Below are 17,592 nucleotides of genomic sequence, written 5' to 3' on the forward strand. Positions count from 1 at the left end.
AGGTCATAGACTAATCACTGCTTTGTTTCTTATTAATGCTTTGACAAAGGAACATATGTTTTCTCAAAATCTTAGATACGAAAATTCATACTTGGGCTGGTCTTCAAATGCCATGTTTTTATTTATTTGGCTTCTCAACTCATTTAAACATTCATTCATTTGAAGTCAGCACATATGTGTCTATACATTTTCTGTGATGACTAGTTCCAACAAGCTGTAAACTGTTAATGACACTAATTTCATGACTCACATCAAGCAGCACACCTTCGTTAAAGACATCAACATGGGACACACTAGCAAGGCAAAAGGTGCATTTATTTATCTTACTCTTTTACAGACATAAGCTTTGCTACTTGATGCCCTCTTAAAGTTGAACACTATTTTTCTTTAGGCTGCATTTGTTCCGGCTTCAGAGAGTGAAATTGACACAAGATACATTAGAAGCCGCTAATCTTGGAACGCATCGGATGAGCAATTTTTCCTGAACGGTAAGGTACAAGATTGTAGTGATGCTGATAGCTTGAGTGGCAGCAGTAGTTGCTTGCGCAATCATCATGAAGAATGGGAGGTAATGTCTGCTAATCCATTATTTGAATCTTACTTCCTTAGAATATAGTCGGTAAATTCTATCATTAAAGTTCTTTGGATGTGCAATTTCATTGAACCGGATCAATGTTGTTACACAGGTTTTGGAATGCCAAGGACATCCAGTTTTTGAGCCTTGTGAACCTGCTTGTAGTTTACTCTTCTCATAATATGGACCAAATATCTTCTCATAGTAAGACCCTCGCCTACTCTCCTAGGCTGATCTGATACCTAGCCTACTAGAACAAGTGCACCATATCCCCAAAGGTACCCATATTCTAAAAAGTGCACATGCTTACGAGTTTGGTTCCTTGAAAACTAATAGCAAGGATTCTTTCATCTCTTCTGGTAAAAATATTATGAGTGTGGAGCCAGAGAAGAATTATTTCACCTTTGTTTCTCCTTGATTTTCAATTTGGTAAATAAGGAAATCTCTAAATATAGCAAAACAAACTGGCATGAAAGCCAAGGGAAAACTTGTTCAAGTATTTCATCTTGTTCAAAGTCTGATAATAAGTAAGTTTTATTCTCTTGTATAAGAACATGTTCTTGTTTGGGGATTTAATTTGAATTCTCAGTAGAACAAACTAAAGTTGCAATCTATCAAATCGGCTTCTTTCGAGAGCTTTTTGCTCTGTGTGAATAAAACTTATCATCAAGTCAAGTTTAATATCTTTAGAACACAAGGGTACAAAACTTTCACCATGTTAATATAGTCGAATTGTTTCTGAGTTTTTCACCATTGCTTCTTTCCCTTTTTCTTTTTCTTGCTGCTACTACTACTAGTGCTACTGGCGGTTGCTGAAGACGGGTTCTCTCTTGCATTATCAAACATACCAGATTGAACCGCGTTCTGCAACCACTCATAGAACTCTTCCTCTGTCATTGTTTCGTCCGGGTTTGTGTTTGGCATTCTCTGGTTTCCTTTTTGCCCTGAAGAACCACTTGTTCCTCGTTTGGCAGCTGTCGCGTTCATGTTCACATGGAAGCTCGGCTTGTGGGTGTTTGCAGGACATCTCATTCCCTTCCAACAAATCAAACAAAACCATTTTAATCATTCCGATAAAAGAAAATACCAAACAATCTCTTATGAAAATGCCGAAAGCAAGCGAAAGTTTTTGGTACCTGACAGATATACCACTGAGAAGCTTCATATATTTTGCTGTCTGCACAAACATAAGCACGCGGCATATCAACCTGCATTAAAACAACAAATCCTTTCATATGACTATGAGAAGCATATCAATCAAGTCATCTGATTGTACAAAATCGTCTTCTTGAGAATCAACCAGTGAAGAGCATCTAGTTCCAGTATAGAGCAATTTACCATCTATCCCATGAATTGAAATTTTGAATACAAAATAATACCTTTTGAAATAGCCCGAACAAGACGTGCTGGGAAGCTTGTTCAACCCAACCATCTCCATCTTTTGCTTGATGGAATTCCTTGCAATCCTTGAGATACAAAAGCAGAGCTCGTGTAAATCAGTTTAAGTTATATGTATTATACTTCCCTCTCAAGTAGTTTCATAATTGGTGTAATATATAGGATCTTAAAGATGCAGGTGGGAAGAGTTGGAAAAAACCTGGCACCATCTAGCTGTAGATTTTGATTTCTTTGTAAGAAACCAGGCATGGAGATTGCCACATTTTTTACACGCTATCTGTCTACACTCTCTAAATGCTTCCTCTCCTTCACCTTCTGAGCTTCCAAAACCCGACCCAGAGAAACCGTGTCCCCGAGTGTCCTGGTTCATGATTATACATTGCAGCTTAAAATAAACACATATATCCGAGTAGAGAGAAACATGCCTACTTGTTTACAAGTGTGAAGGACAAAAAACCTGATACTTTAAGCAAGAAAGATGCACTTCAGAGTAAGACAACAATAAACATACCTTTTGAGAAGAGTTCTGAAACCTCCGAAAGTAGTTCAGTAGTTCTTCCCTCTTCAATTCATCATCATATGATTTTTGCTTTACAGAATCAAGTAATACCTAAAGGCCAGCTAAGGAGATTAGAGATGCGGGTTCTTGATGCAGCGATTACAAATTGATGAAACGGAAAGGGAAACAAAACATTACCTCATATGCATTCTGAAGTTTCTTAAAAGCTTCAGCTGCTCTCTCATTCCCCATATTCTTATCAGGATGGACTAGCATCGCCTATTGAATCATCCACAATGCTTATAAACCCAACATACCTTTTTGCTGCTCAGGAGTATCCAATAAACATTCACTTCAAATAGAAAAATAAGCAGCATTACCTTTTTCCTATATTCTCGTTTGAGATAAGCCATATCAACATTCCCATATCGAGCTAAGCCCAAAGCTGAATAGTGGTCAGGACAATTCAGTAACCGAGCAATTTCATCTTCAGATGTTAACTCAGAGTCTGTTCCGCTAGTTGACGCGACTCCTGGGCCACGGTCTCCCGGAAAGCCAGGGCCATTTTCAAAAGATGAATCATTTACGGGCTCAGTGGGTCTATCAGCAGTGCTCTGCTGATTTATTTTATTCTTGAAGAAATATATGAGAGCATCGGTTGAGATGAAAGCAAGATTAAAAGCCAATAGAAGACCTAGCCATCCAACATAACTCAATGCACTATAGACTGAATACACTGTGATTATAAACAGTGCAACGCGCTCGTGCTTCATCATGAATGCCAGACCTTTATATTAACGAACAATGCACACTGTATTAGACAAAATAATGCAAGAGATTGGTCGTTGCTACAAGATTGAGACAGGAAGGACTTTTACCTCCAAAGAAGAGGAAGAGCAGTGTTGTCCAAAAGCTACCATAGAGCCATAGCAAAACCAAACCAGAAATGGCAAGCGTAACAGACCCAACTACGAAGCCAATGAACAATGCCACCAAAACAGTTGCAACCTGTATTTATCGAATATTTAACATATGCATAAAGAGTAAACATATAAAGAAATCACATTTGAGATTCTTACCGAAATCAGTATAAATTTGGTCATGCCGAACATCGAAAACGCTGAAAAGAGACCACACCACATGATAGAGAAAAAAGATGCTGTTCCCATCCGAATGAATGAATCAAAACCCCGGATTGCACAGTCCAACCAAACCAGAGATAGAAGAAGAATTATGCTGCCAAAGTGCATAAGCCACCTGAAGACAACCGGGAATACTTGCCGCATTTTCGTTAGAACAAGATCACGACCTTTATATACTCGTAATTTGACAGAATCTATCAAAGGCCTGTGTCTTTCCATACACTTAGTCATTTCCCTTGATACAGTAGCAGTGGATATCCTCAGTTTCCTCAGTACTGCATTATATGCTAACTCAATATTCTCTGACGGGCTATTCGTGCTCAATATATCCAGCAAGCTTCTCATAACACTGTCAATGTGTTCACGACCAAACGGAATATATCTAGTTTCTTCTGTTGTAAAACCAGGTTCATTACGAGGTCTACTACCTCCAGCTAAATCGCTCTCCGAAGCAACAGACTGATCTATATCCTTGAGAGAAGCAGCGCCTTTTGCCTCATCCATATCTCTTTCTAAAGTTTCACAAACTGGACTACTTTTAGTCTGCTTATCATCTTGACAATTCTCTTTCAGAACACTCTCAGCCTCATTATTTTTCCCTTGTCCCTTATTAGACAGCAAAGAATCAGAAGCAGTCTTCTTTTTTTGCTTCGTTTGGTTATCCATTCCATTCTTCTGATGACTTCCTTTTCGTGCCATTATCAAATTCAAACACAATTCAACTTCTACCACTCAAGCTTAAACTTTCTCTAACATTCCCTGACACTGGAGAAGAAGAACTAATCCAAATAAGTAACTAGAAGTGATCATATCGAAGATGCAACACAGAAAGTTCAAATCTTTGAGCAAAACGACGAAATCAAACAAGCTTTTGTAGTAATTGAGATCAAACCCATAAGTAAAGCTTTTGAATTTCGTCTGATTGTGGAAATTAAGCAAAAACTAACCAAGAATCGAATTGAGATTATAAGAGCAAAATTGGGGAATTGCCCAGAAGAGTACCTGAAACTCTGATTCGAAACGAGTGGCGTAGAGGGAGGAAAAGGAGATTCCATTAGAGTAAAGAAAAGTCAATTTAAAGGTCGTAGAAGAAGAAGAAGAAGAAGGCCCACAAGAAGAAGATGACGAAACTAGTGTGCCCTAAAGGATCAATTTTTTTCCTGCTTATAATCGATGAAACCAATTTGGGATTTATCTGTGGCTTTTGGTGACTGATTTGATTATGATTAAAGAGGTGAAAGGAAGGAAGAAAAGAAAAAGGTTCGCTTTCAATTTTTGCCGAATGATTTGGAAAAGAAACGATCAGAAAAACGGTGGTTTCGACCGGCGGTGTCACTGTTTTAAGATGAGCTGGTGAAATTCAGTTTTTGTTCAAAATCACCTATATTTTTAGAACATACATTTAATAGAAATTAAAAAAAAAACAAAGACAAAAAAGGTTAAATAAGTTAATATTATTCTTAACAACAAAAATTGATTACTGGTATGAAAGTAGTTACGGCAAGCCTCTTGGTAACTCATCTGTTATTTGTAGATGATAGTTTATTCTTTTGCAAAGCTAGCAAAAAGCAGTGTGGAGTAATTTTGGAAATTTTAAAGCATTATGAAACGGTTTCAGGACAACAAATAAATTTTACAAAGTCTTCGATACAGTTTGGTCATAAGGTCGATGATTCACTTAAGGCAGAAATAAAAGCAACATTGGGAATCACTAATCTTGGTGGTATGGGCTCCTATCTTGGTTTACCAGAAAGTCTAGGTGGATCTAAAACAAAAATCTTCTCTTTTGTTAGAGATAGATTACAAAATAGGATAAATGGATGGTCAGCTAAGTTTTTATCGAAAGGAGGAAAAGAGGTGATGATTAAATCGGTAGCTACGGCATTACCAACTTATGTTATGTCTTGTTATAGACTACCGAAAACAATCACATCGAAGCTCACGAGTGCGATCGCAAAATTCTGGTGGAGTTCAAATGGTGAATCTAGAGGTATGCATTGAATGGCATGGGATAAGGTGTGTTATAGTAAATCGGAAGAGGGTTTGGGTTTTCATAATGTTGACGATTTTAATTCGGCTCTTCTAACTAAACAATTATGGCGTTTAATCACGGTTCCAGATTCACTCTTTGCGAGGGTTTTTAAATGACGTTATTTTCTGAAATCCAACCCTTTGGATAATATAAAATCATACTCTCCATCATATGGTTGGAGGAGTATTTGCTCAGCTAGATCTCTGGTTAATAAATGACTTATTAAAAGAGTCGGTTCTGGAGAATCCATCTCAGTTTGGGAGGATCCGTGGATTCCAATTCAATTCCCGAGACCAGCATTAAAAAATGGTTACGCTTTTGATCCTTCTTTGAAGGTGAAAAATCTTATAGACTCACGGACAAATTTCTGGAATATTGATCTTTTACAAGAGCTTTTTGATCCGGAAGATGTCTCGTTAATAAGTGCTTTGCACTTGGGTGCGTCAACTAAGGAAGATATCCTAGGTTGACATTTCACAAAATCTGGAAAATATACAGTTAAATTTGGATATCATACGGCGAGGTTAAAAACTTTGGATGCTAACTTTTCTTTTTTTGGCCCAGACATCAAAGTCTTAAAAGCATTCTCATGGAAAGTACAATGTCCGCCCAAGTTACGTCACTTCTTGTAGCAAATTTTAGCGGGATGTGTACCAGTAATGGACAATCTACGAAAACGCGGAATAAACTGTGAGATAGGATGTAGCAGATGTGGTGCTCTAGAAGAAACCATTAACCACACGCTTTTCTTATGCAATCATGCTCGTCAGATTTAGGCACTTTCACAGATACCTACGGTCCCAGGAAAATTTCCTTATGCATCTATATATGCAAATTTGGATCATTTATTTTGGCGCATACCTTTGGAATTTGATTCATCTTCATTTCCATGGATAATTTGGTATATTTGGAAAGCACGGAATGAAAAAATCTTTGATAATGTGGATAAAGATCCTCTAGAGATCTTACATTTGGCGGAAAAAGAGTAAGAGTCAGACTTGTGGAAGTCTGCTCAACTTGAGCTTCACAACAAAAAATTTGGTTCTTTCAATTTGGAAGATCGTAATCGAGTGCGGCATTTTTCTTTAGACAACAATTATTCTGGATATCGTTGTTTTGTAGATGGATCTTGGAAAGATACCGACAAGTTTTCAGGCTTAGGATGGTACTGTACATCATCAACTGGAGAGACATCAACTTTGGGAGCTGCCAATCTCAGAAGAAGTCTATCTCCTTTACATGCCGAGGTGGAAGCTCTCCTCTGGGCGATGAAGTGTATGATTGGTGCCGACAACCAAGATGTAGATTTTTTTACAGACTGTTCAGATCTGGTGGAGATGGTGTCTTCCCCAACCGAATGGTCGGCTTTCTCATCGTATTTGGAGGAGTTACAGAGCGACAAGGATGAGTTCACAAACTTTTCTCTATCTTTAATCTCTCGTAGTACTAATGTTAAAGCGGATTTTTTGGCACGAAAAGTTTGTACCCAACCGCTTCATATTACATTTGTAAACAATATTCTTCAGGATTGGCTCGTTTGAGTCCTAATTAATTTTCAGATGACAAAAAAAAAAAAAAATTAATATTATTCGAATGAATTCTATACTCTAAAACTTTTTTTTTTATTGTCTCTATATTTCATCAAATCATATTACAATATTCAATTACCTGTTGTATATGCGATTATGATGAACAATTTCATCAACAATGATTCTAAAGCGTAATTTTCTTAGCAACACCCAAATCCACGGCGGACAATTTTATATATAAGATAAACTGATTATCTTTTCGATGTTTTTATAATTACTTACAAGTATTTTTATAGTAAAATTATGATAGTTTTAATTTTAGGTGATTTTATATCTATTTAGGCGGTTTTTAACGGTTCTAATCGTCTCTATGTAATCAACTAATCATGAATTAATTATCATCCCTTTTGGTTTGTTTGAATGTTATTTTTTAACTTTTAATTACATTAAACAGTTTATCATTATCTTCGATTTCAGGTATATTAGCAACACACTAGCCACATAACACATGCCTTAAGATTGAAAGTTAACTACACCAATCAGTAACAATTCTCCAAAAGAAAATAGACTGAATTTAGTTTTTTTTTTTGTAGCTAAATAACCCGTGGATATAATCCATAACATTAGCTATAAAACTAATTCATGGTTAAGAAGTAGCTAGTTATCTACGAAAAAGCACAAATTTTTATTCGCTATTTAATTTTTGATTTTTTTTTAGTTGAAATATCTACAAATTTATCCGCGACTATACGAAATCCTAAAACCAAACAAATTTTGGAATTTTGTTGGCATGCTCAATAAATCATAGTATATCTGTGTATAATGTATACAAGATAGATTGAATATTGATACTCACTTACGTGGAATTGGGCAAAAGAAATTGGACTTGACGTTCAAGTCTTGAACATAGATTAATGAAATGACAAAAAAACGAGTTTCAATTTGCAAAGACAAAGAGATCCACTCGAGAACGCATATTCTCTCTAACTTGCACAACATTTTAAAACAAAGGTTAAAAAGACAACTTTGAAAACCTCATTGCCTCAAAAACATTCTCAACTCTTATCCAAACACAAAAAGAGATTATTTGATCATATAATATTTATGGTGACAGAAGCCATGAAAGCCAAGGCAGAGGTGTACCATGGAGACAAGACATGCAGAGAGAAATTCGGTTCGCTTTTATCCGAAATCGGGTTACCAAACCGGCTCCTTAGTAACAAGGAGATCAAAGAATGTGGATACGTGAAGGACACGGGTTTCGTTTGGTTAAAGCACAAGGAGAAGAAGAAAGAAGATCAGAAAAGGAGATATCAAGACTTGTTAAGATTCGATAACGTTGTCGTATGTTTCGAAGATGAAGTCACTGCGTATTTCGAGCCTAACAGGATCAAGAAACTCACTGGGGTTAAGGCTAAGGAGTTCATGGTTTGGATCTCGCTTGGCGAGATTCAAGTGAACCGTTCCTCTGGTTTGATTACATTTAAGACTGAGGTCGGTTTATTGTCCAAGTCATTGCCTTTGTCGGTGTTTGAAGACGTTCATGGTGATGATCATGATCTCAAGGAGAAGCCAAAAAAAGAACTAAAACTCAACAAAACCAAAATCTATTTGTACTAAAAGCAACAGAAGAAATCAACTCTATACTACTTTATATGATGTTATCCTAGAAAGATTATAAAACCTTGAACAAATTTCATAAGCCCTAAAGGATCCGAGAGCTGAAAATAAACCAAAAAAAATAAAAGAGTAGAGAAGGCAACATTAACATGTTAATTACAGGGTACTATGGTGCTGCGAAAGGCGTGAGCAGAGAACCACAAAGGCAGAGAAGAGCTTCCTTTTACAGAAAACATCTCTTTCCATAACTTACTTCGTCTTTGATACACCAAAACCTGTTTATGAGTAGCCAAGAAAACATACTCACCGGTCTGACAAATCGGGAAGATTCCAGGTACCAAGCCTTTAATACACCTTAAACTTATGCTATCAACAACACTCCAAGTTTCAGTCTCATACTCACTCATCTTCCAAATCTTCATCCATACATCTGATAACTGAATCACCGACAAAAACCCATCGGATTCCAAGAGATAAACCCGATTACCACCACCATTCCCAATTCTAATCTCATCGGGCAAAGAAATCTTTCTCCACACATCATGTTCAACATCAAGCGCAAGTATATAACACAAACCACTCATCAACCAATGAAGCATCCCATTAACAAACACCACTTGGTTCTTACTCATGTGTGTGAAACTACATTCTTCTAACACCGAAACAAACTTCCTCCATTTGTTACTCTCAGAATCAAACACCAAGCAAATGAAACTCCCATCAGGTCTCTGACCAAAAGACCTATGGTAACCAGCCAACACCACATTAAACTTGTTCTTACTCAAATCACAAGCCAAACCAACAAGAGTAGCCTCACCATCAGGGTAAAACCGAGTAACAGGTCTTTCTCGACTCTTAGGCAATTTCCTATACTCTCTAGTCGACGGATTACAAACATAGTAAACACCCTTTTCAGGAATGCTTGAACAACACAACAAACCATTAGAAGAAACCCTAATCCTCACCCTATCTCTAACAAAATCCAATGATAACTCAGAAACACCTCTCAGATTATCAACACAGATCAAACTAGAAGAATCTGATACTTCAGCCACAAGCAATTGCTCTTTTACAGAGAGTTGATTGAACAAGGAAGTGAAATATTTGTCAGAAGGTAATCTGTACCATGATTTGCAAACGGATTTGAACCTGAAGAGAGATTTAACAGGTAATCTAGCAAGAATCTGGAGAATAACCTCATCGGGAAAGAGAGCACCTTTTTGGTTATCCATTAACAGATCAATCAAATACACAAGAGACAGAGGAATCTACAATGGTTAAAGACTAAACCTTTATAGTCTTACCGCATCAATTCTATGTTTTGATTACCCATTGATGGAAGAAAGATAACAACATAATTGAGATTGGATTCGACCAAAAAAAGAGAAGAGACCATTTCAGAGATCACTGAGAAACAAAAATGGCGAAACGGATGATGAAGAATCGCTTGAGCGTTGAACAAGTTTAGTGATGGGGAAGAAGCGCATGTTTCTGAATGGGCCAATAAACAAATACTAGGCCCAAGGCCCATTATATTTTGTTAATAAAGAAGATCATTCCATATGTGTATGTGCATGGGTGTGTGTTAGTTATATAGTAGTTCCAAATTAATTGTTGATGAATTAGTAAAATCTTATATCAAAGTAGAGATTTTGAGTTAATAATAAGTTAGTATAACCTAGGATTCTTTCATTTAGTCTTCCACCCATGAAGGATATTTTGAGATCTTGGTTCTTCTTGGGCAAACCTTAAATTAAACACTTTTATATGTACATCTTATGTGATACATAAAATGTCTACTCTTAACATGACCATACAAAATTTTATGTGTATGTATATAATGGAGATGAATTATTAAAGGGAGAAAAAGTGTAATTGAGGAGAAGGATTTGTCGGAACTCGGTGACTTTGTCTCAATGATTTGTGTCTTTGGTCACATCAGTTTCCTCATCTTCCTCAGGCAACTTAAGTTGCTTCGTTTTCTTCTTCAATTTTTTCTCCCTTTGCCTTTTTCCATTTAGTTTCTCTTTTTGCTTTCTTATTCTCTGTTCCATTTTATTGATTGATCATATTTTCACGTCCCTTAATTGATGTCTACTAAACATTAGTTACGATTATAATATTAATAAAGGAATGTCCTAATTAAATTTGTAATTTGTCGTAGAAGATGACACGTCTACATACTACTCGTTTTCATGATCTTGTGATGTCGTAATTTATGATAAAATTATGCTATAGTTTGATTTCAGAAATTTGATAACGAAGAATTTTGGAGTCTAACCATGCATCCACACTACTTTCGTTAAGTGTTCAATTTTTTTGGCATGGTTCAACTTTGAATCTGGCTTGATTATATCCAATAACATTTAGCCAGTAAAATAACTCGATCTATTTACATTACTAGTGCACGTGTGACTTTCCATTGTCGGCAAGATCTCTATACAAGAAGATTCATGCTAGAGGGCAAGATGATGATTTTGCATAGATTTACTATATTTTCAGAGGCATTTTCTATCCGATGGTTTCTCTCTTATCGTCTGACGATTGCCACATATATCATTTCGTTATTTTCCATAACTCCGAGTACTCTCAAAATTTAATGAGCATGTTGACATATTTTTTTTGCAAATGCATTTCAAATAACCTGAAGCCATAAATAGTGACCATAACGTCCAACTCTTGATTATATGAGTATAGGTGTAAGTTTTGTCAACATAGAGATTCCATGTCAAATGTGTGAATAAAATATAGAAAACTTGAAAATTTAATATAACCTTCTTGTTTTTGTTTACTTTATAGACAAAACAGAAGTTGTATATATGTTGTACATATATGTATCTATAGACTATAGCTACGTCCGTGTGTGTGTCTTTATAAATATATAATTCACGCAAGGCACTCTCTATCTTTCTCTCAAGCTATGGATGAATGGGGAAGTGATTCAAGGCTTGAAGAACCACAAAAGTGTCATGATCCAGGTATACACGCAGGCCAACAAATAATCATGTCCATCACTTATGTAGTTTGTTTGATAAAGTATAACTTATGTTATGTAGTTGCATTAACTTTTGATTGGCTTAGGACAAAAAGGTTGTTTCAAGAAGAAGAAGAAGGAGAAGAAGAAGATGATCAAGACTTGTTCTACTTCGTGATAGAAACAATGACGCTATCTTACCTGAGCTTTACTAATTGGTATATTCCCTTTTTCTGGTCTTTTTTTCTTGACCTTGTAAGACCTTTTCTCTACTCTTTTCTGTCTTCTTACTATTTCCATCTTCGAGATTTCTCAATTCTGTCGAGTTTCTACATTAGTTGTTTAATTTGACTAAATCGATCAAGATTTTGTTGTATACTCTTATGATTCATATTCCCACTCTTTTATGTATCCCTCTTGAGCTGCCTAATTTTTTTTTTCTCTAATCTCTCTTACTATGTATTTCTTTATAGAGATCCTATAGAAAGATGTTTGTATATAAAAACATTCTATTGCGAATAACATAAAGAAAATGTGATGAGTAATTTAATTTGATGAGTAATGAACCGTTTTTAAATCACCATAAATTGATCGAGGTTATGCACCGATTCTTATTAAATATACGCTCGTTACCTACTATCTCCAAGATTAGATCAGTGCCTTAGTTTGATTTATGGGGAGAAAACTCTAAGATATCGCCAAAGTAACCAAGATTTGCTACACTCAATAAGTGAATTGAAGCCCTAATGGGTCTAATTACGATCGATGAAATTAAATTAATTAATATTGGAGGGATAAGTGCTAATACATGGTTATAAAAAAATGTGCTACATAATAACAACTACGAAAAAAATAATTATTTGAGTCGGACCTAGATTGAGTTGGTACCGTCACTATAATAAGATTCTACTACTTTGTCTGTATCTATATTGTATTTTAGAAAATTATACATACGTATTCACGTATTGAAATACATTGTATATAGATGCTGGTTTCGTAGTATATGGCTTTGTAACCGTATATGGTGGTAGATTACCTGACGCATGTGTTGACCTTGAGCTGTCTCTAACTTAAGTAGTCATTTCAATAATGAGGTTGATATTGTGTCTTTCTTCAAATATGTATTAAGAAGAATCCTCCTTTATTAACTAGTTGTATTTTTTATTTTATTTTTATGTATACAATTTGGAATCTGAGTTCTCCACATATAAGCTTTGATAAGATGCAAGTTAACAAATCTTAATCTCAACGAGGAAATGTATAGTTCTCGGCCCAAAAACCTTTGAAATTTTCACTTTTTAAAAATTTATTTTGGGGGATTGTGGGTCTCAACACATGTAACTTACGCTAAATATATGTTGACACTGTTCTTCCAATTGTACAAATTCAAAAGCCGTTACGGTATTTATGTAAAAAAAATCAAGTTGTAAGAAACATTTTTGGTTTTTCAAAATGAATAAGTTGATTTTAACAAAACAAAATTTGATTATTTAATCTGATATGAAATTGAATCTGTTAGATATATAGTTATTGTAACTTGTAATGAAAACTAAAAATCTCTCGGTACCATCTATCGTACAATATTCAATTTAGTGAACCATAACATCTCATTATTTCAATTTAGTAAAAAACTTAAACTAAAAGTGCTATACTAAAATCTAGTATTATTGACAACTAATAAATAAAGGTTTTGCATATTGAATATATATTAGAAAAAATAAGTGAATAAATGAACGCTACCAGATTCTCATGAATAAATTAGAAAAAAGTATCTCAAGTATAACACCAAAAATTTAGATTCCCACATGCACTAGACACAGAATTCTTCTAGATGTTATCATTATTTTTAATGCTTTAAAAATATTGAACAGTATGAGTTTATTTTAAATCATCAATCAAATAACCCTCTTTAACATATACTTTTTCTTTGCGTGCTAAGAAAGAGGTTATATGGATCCCAAGTGTCATTCGAACTTGTGATTTCTTTAGCTTTGTCCTAATATATATTTTTCACTTGAACTCCCAATACTTAGTAACCCTCTTTAATATTTACATTACTGTAGACGATATTATTATCTATCTCTAAAATATTTTTAATATATCATAAAAAATCATCACAACAAATACTATTTTATGTTATGCTCTTTATTAGAGAATTATTACATCATTTTACCAATGGGAATTTGTATTTCTTGCAGTAGATAAATACAAATTACTATATAAGTATTATTTTTTTCAAAATAAAGTTCAGTATTTGGAATTGGAGCAAAAAAGAAAGAGATTACATATAGTACTTCGTAGAAAATAATTGAGGAGGGGAAGACGACATTTTGGATGACGTGTTACAGTGTAAGAAAGGAATTATCTGGATAATGGTGGGATCGTCCGTACTGTAATGGGGTTCAATTAAATATTAAGGATTTGCACGCGTTAATGGTGGAAAAATAATCATCACTAAGTATATATTTTAATAACTAAGTTCATAATTATTACATTCTTCCAAGAATAATCTCCTTAATGGCCATCTTAAAGCTCAAACATTAACCACTGAGATGTCTCTACGTGGTGATAAAATTATAGAAATGATAAAGTTTTGGATTGTCTACTTTTGAACCCAAAGCCTTTCACACACTTCGGTCCCCTTTTTCCCATATACAGGTCCCATAGACATGTTTCCTAAAAGCATCATGAATCGGATTATCCATTTTCTTCTTCTTATTTTATCATGCTAAAGTCATTAGATAAAATTTTTAATATGTTATGTTTTGTCTGCTTGTGTGACATATACAGTTTTAATTAATTATAGTATGAAACTTGGTCGTGGAACCAATTATGGTTGCTTTGGAAAATTCATTTATAATAAATAGAGTGTTGTTTATATAGCATGATTCCATGAAGAAAATCACTTTTAATTAGTGTGTAATCGTCTTTCAAATAAATTATCCTCCCCAAAAAAATGATTTGTTATTAATTTGATTCTGAATTTAGAAATTATCAGCATTAATATAGTATCACAATCCCAAAATAGCAATCAAATTTACTACAAAAATAACTATTTCCTAAACTCTCCAATATGTCTAAAGCTGCTAATATTTTAACAAAACCTTCTTCTTCTTTTTTTTTTCAAATAAAAAGCTTTGTTTATAACAAATTCCTTTCACACTTTTAAATTCAGAAGCTTTGTATTTTCCCTTTACTTTGTAAAATAGCTTCTTGTCTATTCAGAAGCTTCCATTGTCGTGGACTTGTTGATGTTGTTGTAAGAGCCAGAAGTCTTCATCATTTCCAATGTTCCAAAAACTGTCCGAATAATTTGGTACCATCCCATTAATATTTTCAAACCAATTAAGGTCACTTTGATCTTGCATCTTCGTAAAATCTCCGTTTAATAGTCCACTGCTATTATCCATATAATTCGGCGATGTCATTTTTGGATCCACCAAATTCTCATCCTGACCAATCTTCCACACTTCACTACTCACTTGACACTCCGTCAAATCTGATACAGGAGATACTGCCACGCTGGAATTATCCGGCGTGATGTAACCATTAGGGTTACTCATTAAAGCCAAATTATCCACGTTGTTGGTGTTGTTGTTGTTGATCACGAACTGATCTGAGGAGGTGGTGACGCAAGATGACATGGAAACAGACCCGATGGACGCGGCTTGGATCCTTTCTACGAGCCGAGGCATCCAAAGATACTTCATGGTGTCTTTAAATTGTTGACTGTTCACGTCGCATTTAAGCTGTTTTGCATGCTTTTGAACACGTGTTCTCCAATAGTTTTTGATCTCGTTATCCGTTCTTCCTGGTAAATATTGTGCAATCTTAGACCATCTGTCCTCACAAGAAGAAGAAAACTTGTGATCAAATTCATTACTAGTACAAATAAACCAATCTTTCAAACTCTTGTTAACAGAAAATAAAATGTATTGATGACTAAAGATGTGAACTAATTCGTGTACAATAATATTTAGCCATCTTTGTGATCAAAATCTTGTTAGTAGAAAATAAAGTGTATAAATGACCGTAATTAAAAAACGTACCTATTGCCCCAACGTGTGTGAAGTTCAAGAATCAAGAGTTGTTCTTCGAGGGTTATGTTTCCACGGCGCACATCTGGTCGGAGATAGTTCAGCCACCGAAGTCTGCAGCTTTTTCCGGTCCTTTTGAGTTCTGTTTTATATTGGAAGTTACTATTATTTAATTAGACATCATCGTGTACACGTATATTGTATGATGATTTCATACGCAAGAAACTCATGATAATGATCATATATATTTGGTAAAGTTATCAAATTTACTCTAGAAATTATAGGGACCGTTGCTATGAGGCAAACTCTCAAAAAGGGTCTTTGTCTCCTGAAAACTTTCTTCCATTGCGTTAGTGCTCTTCCCATATAGATGTTGATCAATTATTTCATTTATTTCAACACGAATAGAGTTACTCTATTCAAAACCTAGAGGGTTAAATAATTGAATCCATTTCCTAAAAGTTATAATAATTGAGTCCGAATAGCAAAACACGATTTCATTAGGAATGATCATAGATAATTTTAACAATTCAGAAAGAAGAAAAATAATGAGAGAACGGAACACAAAAGCATGACACTCTTTTTGTTTTATCCCCATGATTTGTTTTTTCCTTTTTTTTTTGTGTGCATACAAGGCAAAATCCATTTCTTGAACTTTCACAACAAACTTTTATCCAAAAAAAAAAAAAGAACTTTCGAAACAAAAAGATATGATTAACAGAAAAAGTGGCGCACTGAGTAAATTAAAAAAGACACATATGGAGATCGAAACAACTTGTGTATAATATATGGTTTGTTACTTATTTTTATTTGTTTTCAATCAAGGAGCACATTTATACACACCGTCTATGCCTATATTAATCTAAGTGTGTATATGTGTAAGTAGATGTTAGAGTATCATACCGGCGCAACGAGCGAGAGAGTTCCATCGACCTTCACCATGACTAGCAATGTAATTGATGAGCTCTAAATCTTCCTCAACTGTCCATGGACCTCTCCTTACGTCCATTTCTTCTTCCACTTTCGTGAATTCCTCCATGTTCTTGTTGATCTTTAAGCTCCTTCCTTTGTCACCCATTGATGAAGAGTGACCCACAAAGAGATATTCAAAGAAAAAAATCAAGACTTAGCTTTGTACTTGTCTTTGAGTGAGTTCTGAAATGAAAAGAGTCACTTTTTGGAGTTATGTTTAGAGAGATAATGGATGATGTTGTTTGTATCCACAGGAAAAGATGGAGAAGTTGATGGTTTTATAGATGAACAAAATAGATGATAATTCTTTTTTAAGATTTATTTGTAACATGTGGGACAAAGGCATAAACGGCCGCAATATTAGAATTGTTAATTTTTCCCAATAACTTAAAAACTTTAAAACATAGAGCATCTCCTAATATATTTGTAATTATCAACTATCTTTATGAGAGGAGAACATCATCATAATATTACTATCCGTGTTTAAATCCGCATAAGTATATTGTTGATAAAAAGAGATATCTTATAAATATGGATTGGTTTCAGGAAATATGAACAAAATACCGGAACAAAACAGTTTCCTCAATTTAATAATCGAACTAGTTCTCGTGCTTGTGTTTTAAACTGACACCGTTTATGTCAAAATTATTCATTTTCCAAGGCGGAAATGAAACCACATTTTGCATAGATATGAACATAGATTAGTCCGAGTGCGGTTGTTTAACATCCATTCTAGTCACTAGACCATGTCTACTGATCGAAAAAACAGTCTTAGGATTCATAATATTATGCAAATTTTGGAGCCACCGAATTTT

General features: G+C 34.7%; 5 protein-coding genes and 1 non-coding gene across 9 annotated transcripts; 3 read left to right on the forward strand and 3 right to left on the reverse strand.

The window, feature by feature from the left end:
- Positions 1 to 1,061: 1,061 nt before the first annotated feature.
- AT5G49580 (Chaperone DnaJ-domain superfamily protein) lies at positions 1,062 to 5,008 on the reverse strand (the record flags this gene model as incomplete). Of its 3 annotated transcripts, NM_001344850.1 has the most annotated exons (10): positions 4,616 to 5,008; positions 3,551 to 4,378; positions 3,350 to 3,479; positions 2,852 to 3,258; positions 2,670 to 2,750; positions 2,484 to 2,582; positions 2,172 to 2,333; positions 1,954 to 2,040; positions 1,711 to 1,782; positions 1,092 to 1,609 (listed from the first exon to the last, which is right to left on the reverse strand). In NM_001344850.1, the coding sequence occupies exons 2-10, from the start codon at positions 4,310 to 4,312 to the stop codon at positions 1,322 to 1,324; spliced, it is 2,088 nt and encodes a 695-aa protein (NP_001318769.1). In that variant the 5' UTR covers positions 4,313 to 4,378; positions 4,616 to 5,008. The 3 variants fall into 3 exon arrangements, with proteins under 3 accessions (NP_001332620.1, NP_001318769.1, NP_199769.1); NM_001344851.1 differs by having other exon boundaries at positions 1,062 to 1,609; positions 1,954 to 2,333; positions 4,616 to 4,972; NM_124336.2 differs by lacking the exon at positions 4,616 to 5,008 and having other exon boundaries at positions 1,322 to 1,609; positions 3,551 to 4,383.
- A 1,226-nt stretch (positions 5,009 to 6,234) lies between these two features.
- AT5G49590 (uncharacterized protein) lies at positions 6,235 to 7,053 on the forward strand (the record flags this gene model as incomplete). Its single annotated transcript, NM_124337.1, has 2 exons — positions 6,235 to 6,335; positions 6,768 to 7,053. The coding sequence occupies 2 exons, from the start codon at positions 6,235 to 6,237 to the stop codon at positions 7,051 to 7,053; spliced, it is 387 nt and encodes a 128-aa protein (NP_199770.1).
- Positions 7,054 to 8,250: 1,197 nt separating this feature from the next.
- Positions 8,251 to 8,794, forward strand: AT5G49600 (plant/protein (Protein of unknown function, DUF538); the record flags this gene model as incomplete). Its single annotated transcript, NM_124338.2, has 1 exon — positions 8,251 to 8,794. Exon 1 carries the CDS (start codon positions 8,279 to 8,281, stop codon positions 8,792 to 8,794), a length of 516 nt encoding a protein of 171 aa, NP_199771.1. The 5' UTR covers positions 8,251 to 8,278.
- Positions 8,773 to 10,243, reverse strand: AT5G49610 (F-box family protein). The gene has a single exon (NM_124339.3). It carries the CDS (start codon positions 10,024 to 10,026, stop codon positions 8,947 to 8,949), a length of 1,080 nt encoding a protein of 359 aa, NP_199772.1. The 5' UTR covers positions 10,027 to 10,243; the 3' UTR covers positions 8,773 to 8,946.
- Positions 10,244 to 11,698: 1,455 nt separating this feature from the next.
- Positions 11,699 to 12,285, forward strand: TAS3b. Its single transcript, NR_144290.1, has 2 exons — positions 11,699 to 11,772; positions 11,876 to 12,285. It is a non-coding gene; the product is annotated as a TAS3b (trans-acting siRNA 3b); other RNA (non-coding RNA).
- Positions 12,286 to 14,712: 2,427 nt separating this feature from the next.
- On the reverse strand, positions 14,713 to 17,108 carry MYB78 (myb domain protein 78). 2 transcript variants are annotated; one of them, NM_124340.3, is made up of 3 exons: positions 16,709 to 17,108; positions 15,818 to 15,947; positions 14,713 to 15,608 (listed from the first exon to the last, which is right to left on the reverse strand). In NM_124340.3, exons 1-3 carry the CDS (start codon positions 16,881 to 16,883, stop codon positions 14,990 to 14,992), a joined length of 924 nt encoding a protein of 307 aa, NP_199773.1. In that variant the 5' UTR covers positions 16,884 to 17,108; the 3' UTR covers positions 14,713 to 14,989. The 2 variants fall into 2 exon arrangements, with proteins under 2 accessions (NP_199773.1, NP_001190502.1); NM_001203573.1 differs by having other exon boundaries at positions 14,895 to 15,650; positions 16,709 to 17,028.
- Between the last annotated feature and the right edge of the window lie 484 nt (positions 17,109 to 17,592).

Source organism: Arabidopsis thaliana, chromosome 5 (assembly GCF_000001735.4).
Source record: "Arabidopsis thaliana chromosome 5, partial sequence".
Taxonomy (NCBI): Eukaryota; Viridiplantae; Streptophyta; class Magnoliopsida; order Brassicales; family Brassicaceae; genus Arabidopsis; species Arabidopsis thaliana.

Bases quoted from the DNA above. Each gene is read 5' to 3' on its own strand.
- AT5G49610 (NM_124339.3), bottom strand. From the start codon at position 10,026: ATGGATAACCAAAAAGGTGCTCTCTTTCCCGATGAGGTTATTCTCCAG.
- MYB78 (NM_001203573.1), bottom strand. From the start codon at position 16,883: ATGGGTGACAAAGGAAGGAGCTTAAAGATCAACAAGAACATGGAGGAA. The intron at 15,948-16,708 runs GTATGATACTCT...AATATAAAACAG, and splicing joins CTCTCTCGCTCGTTGCGCCG to AACTCAAAAGGACCGGAAAA. The intron at 15,651-15,817 runs GTACGTTTTTTA...TATTTGTACTAG, and splicing joins CACACACGTTGGGGCAATAG to TAATGAATTTGATCACAAGT.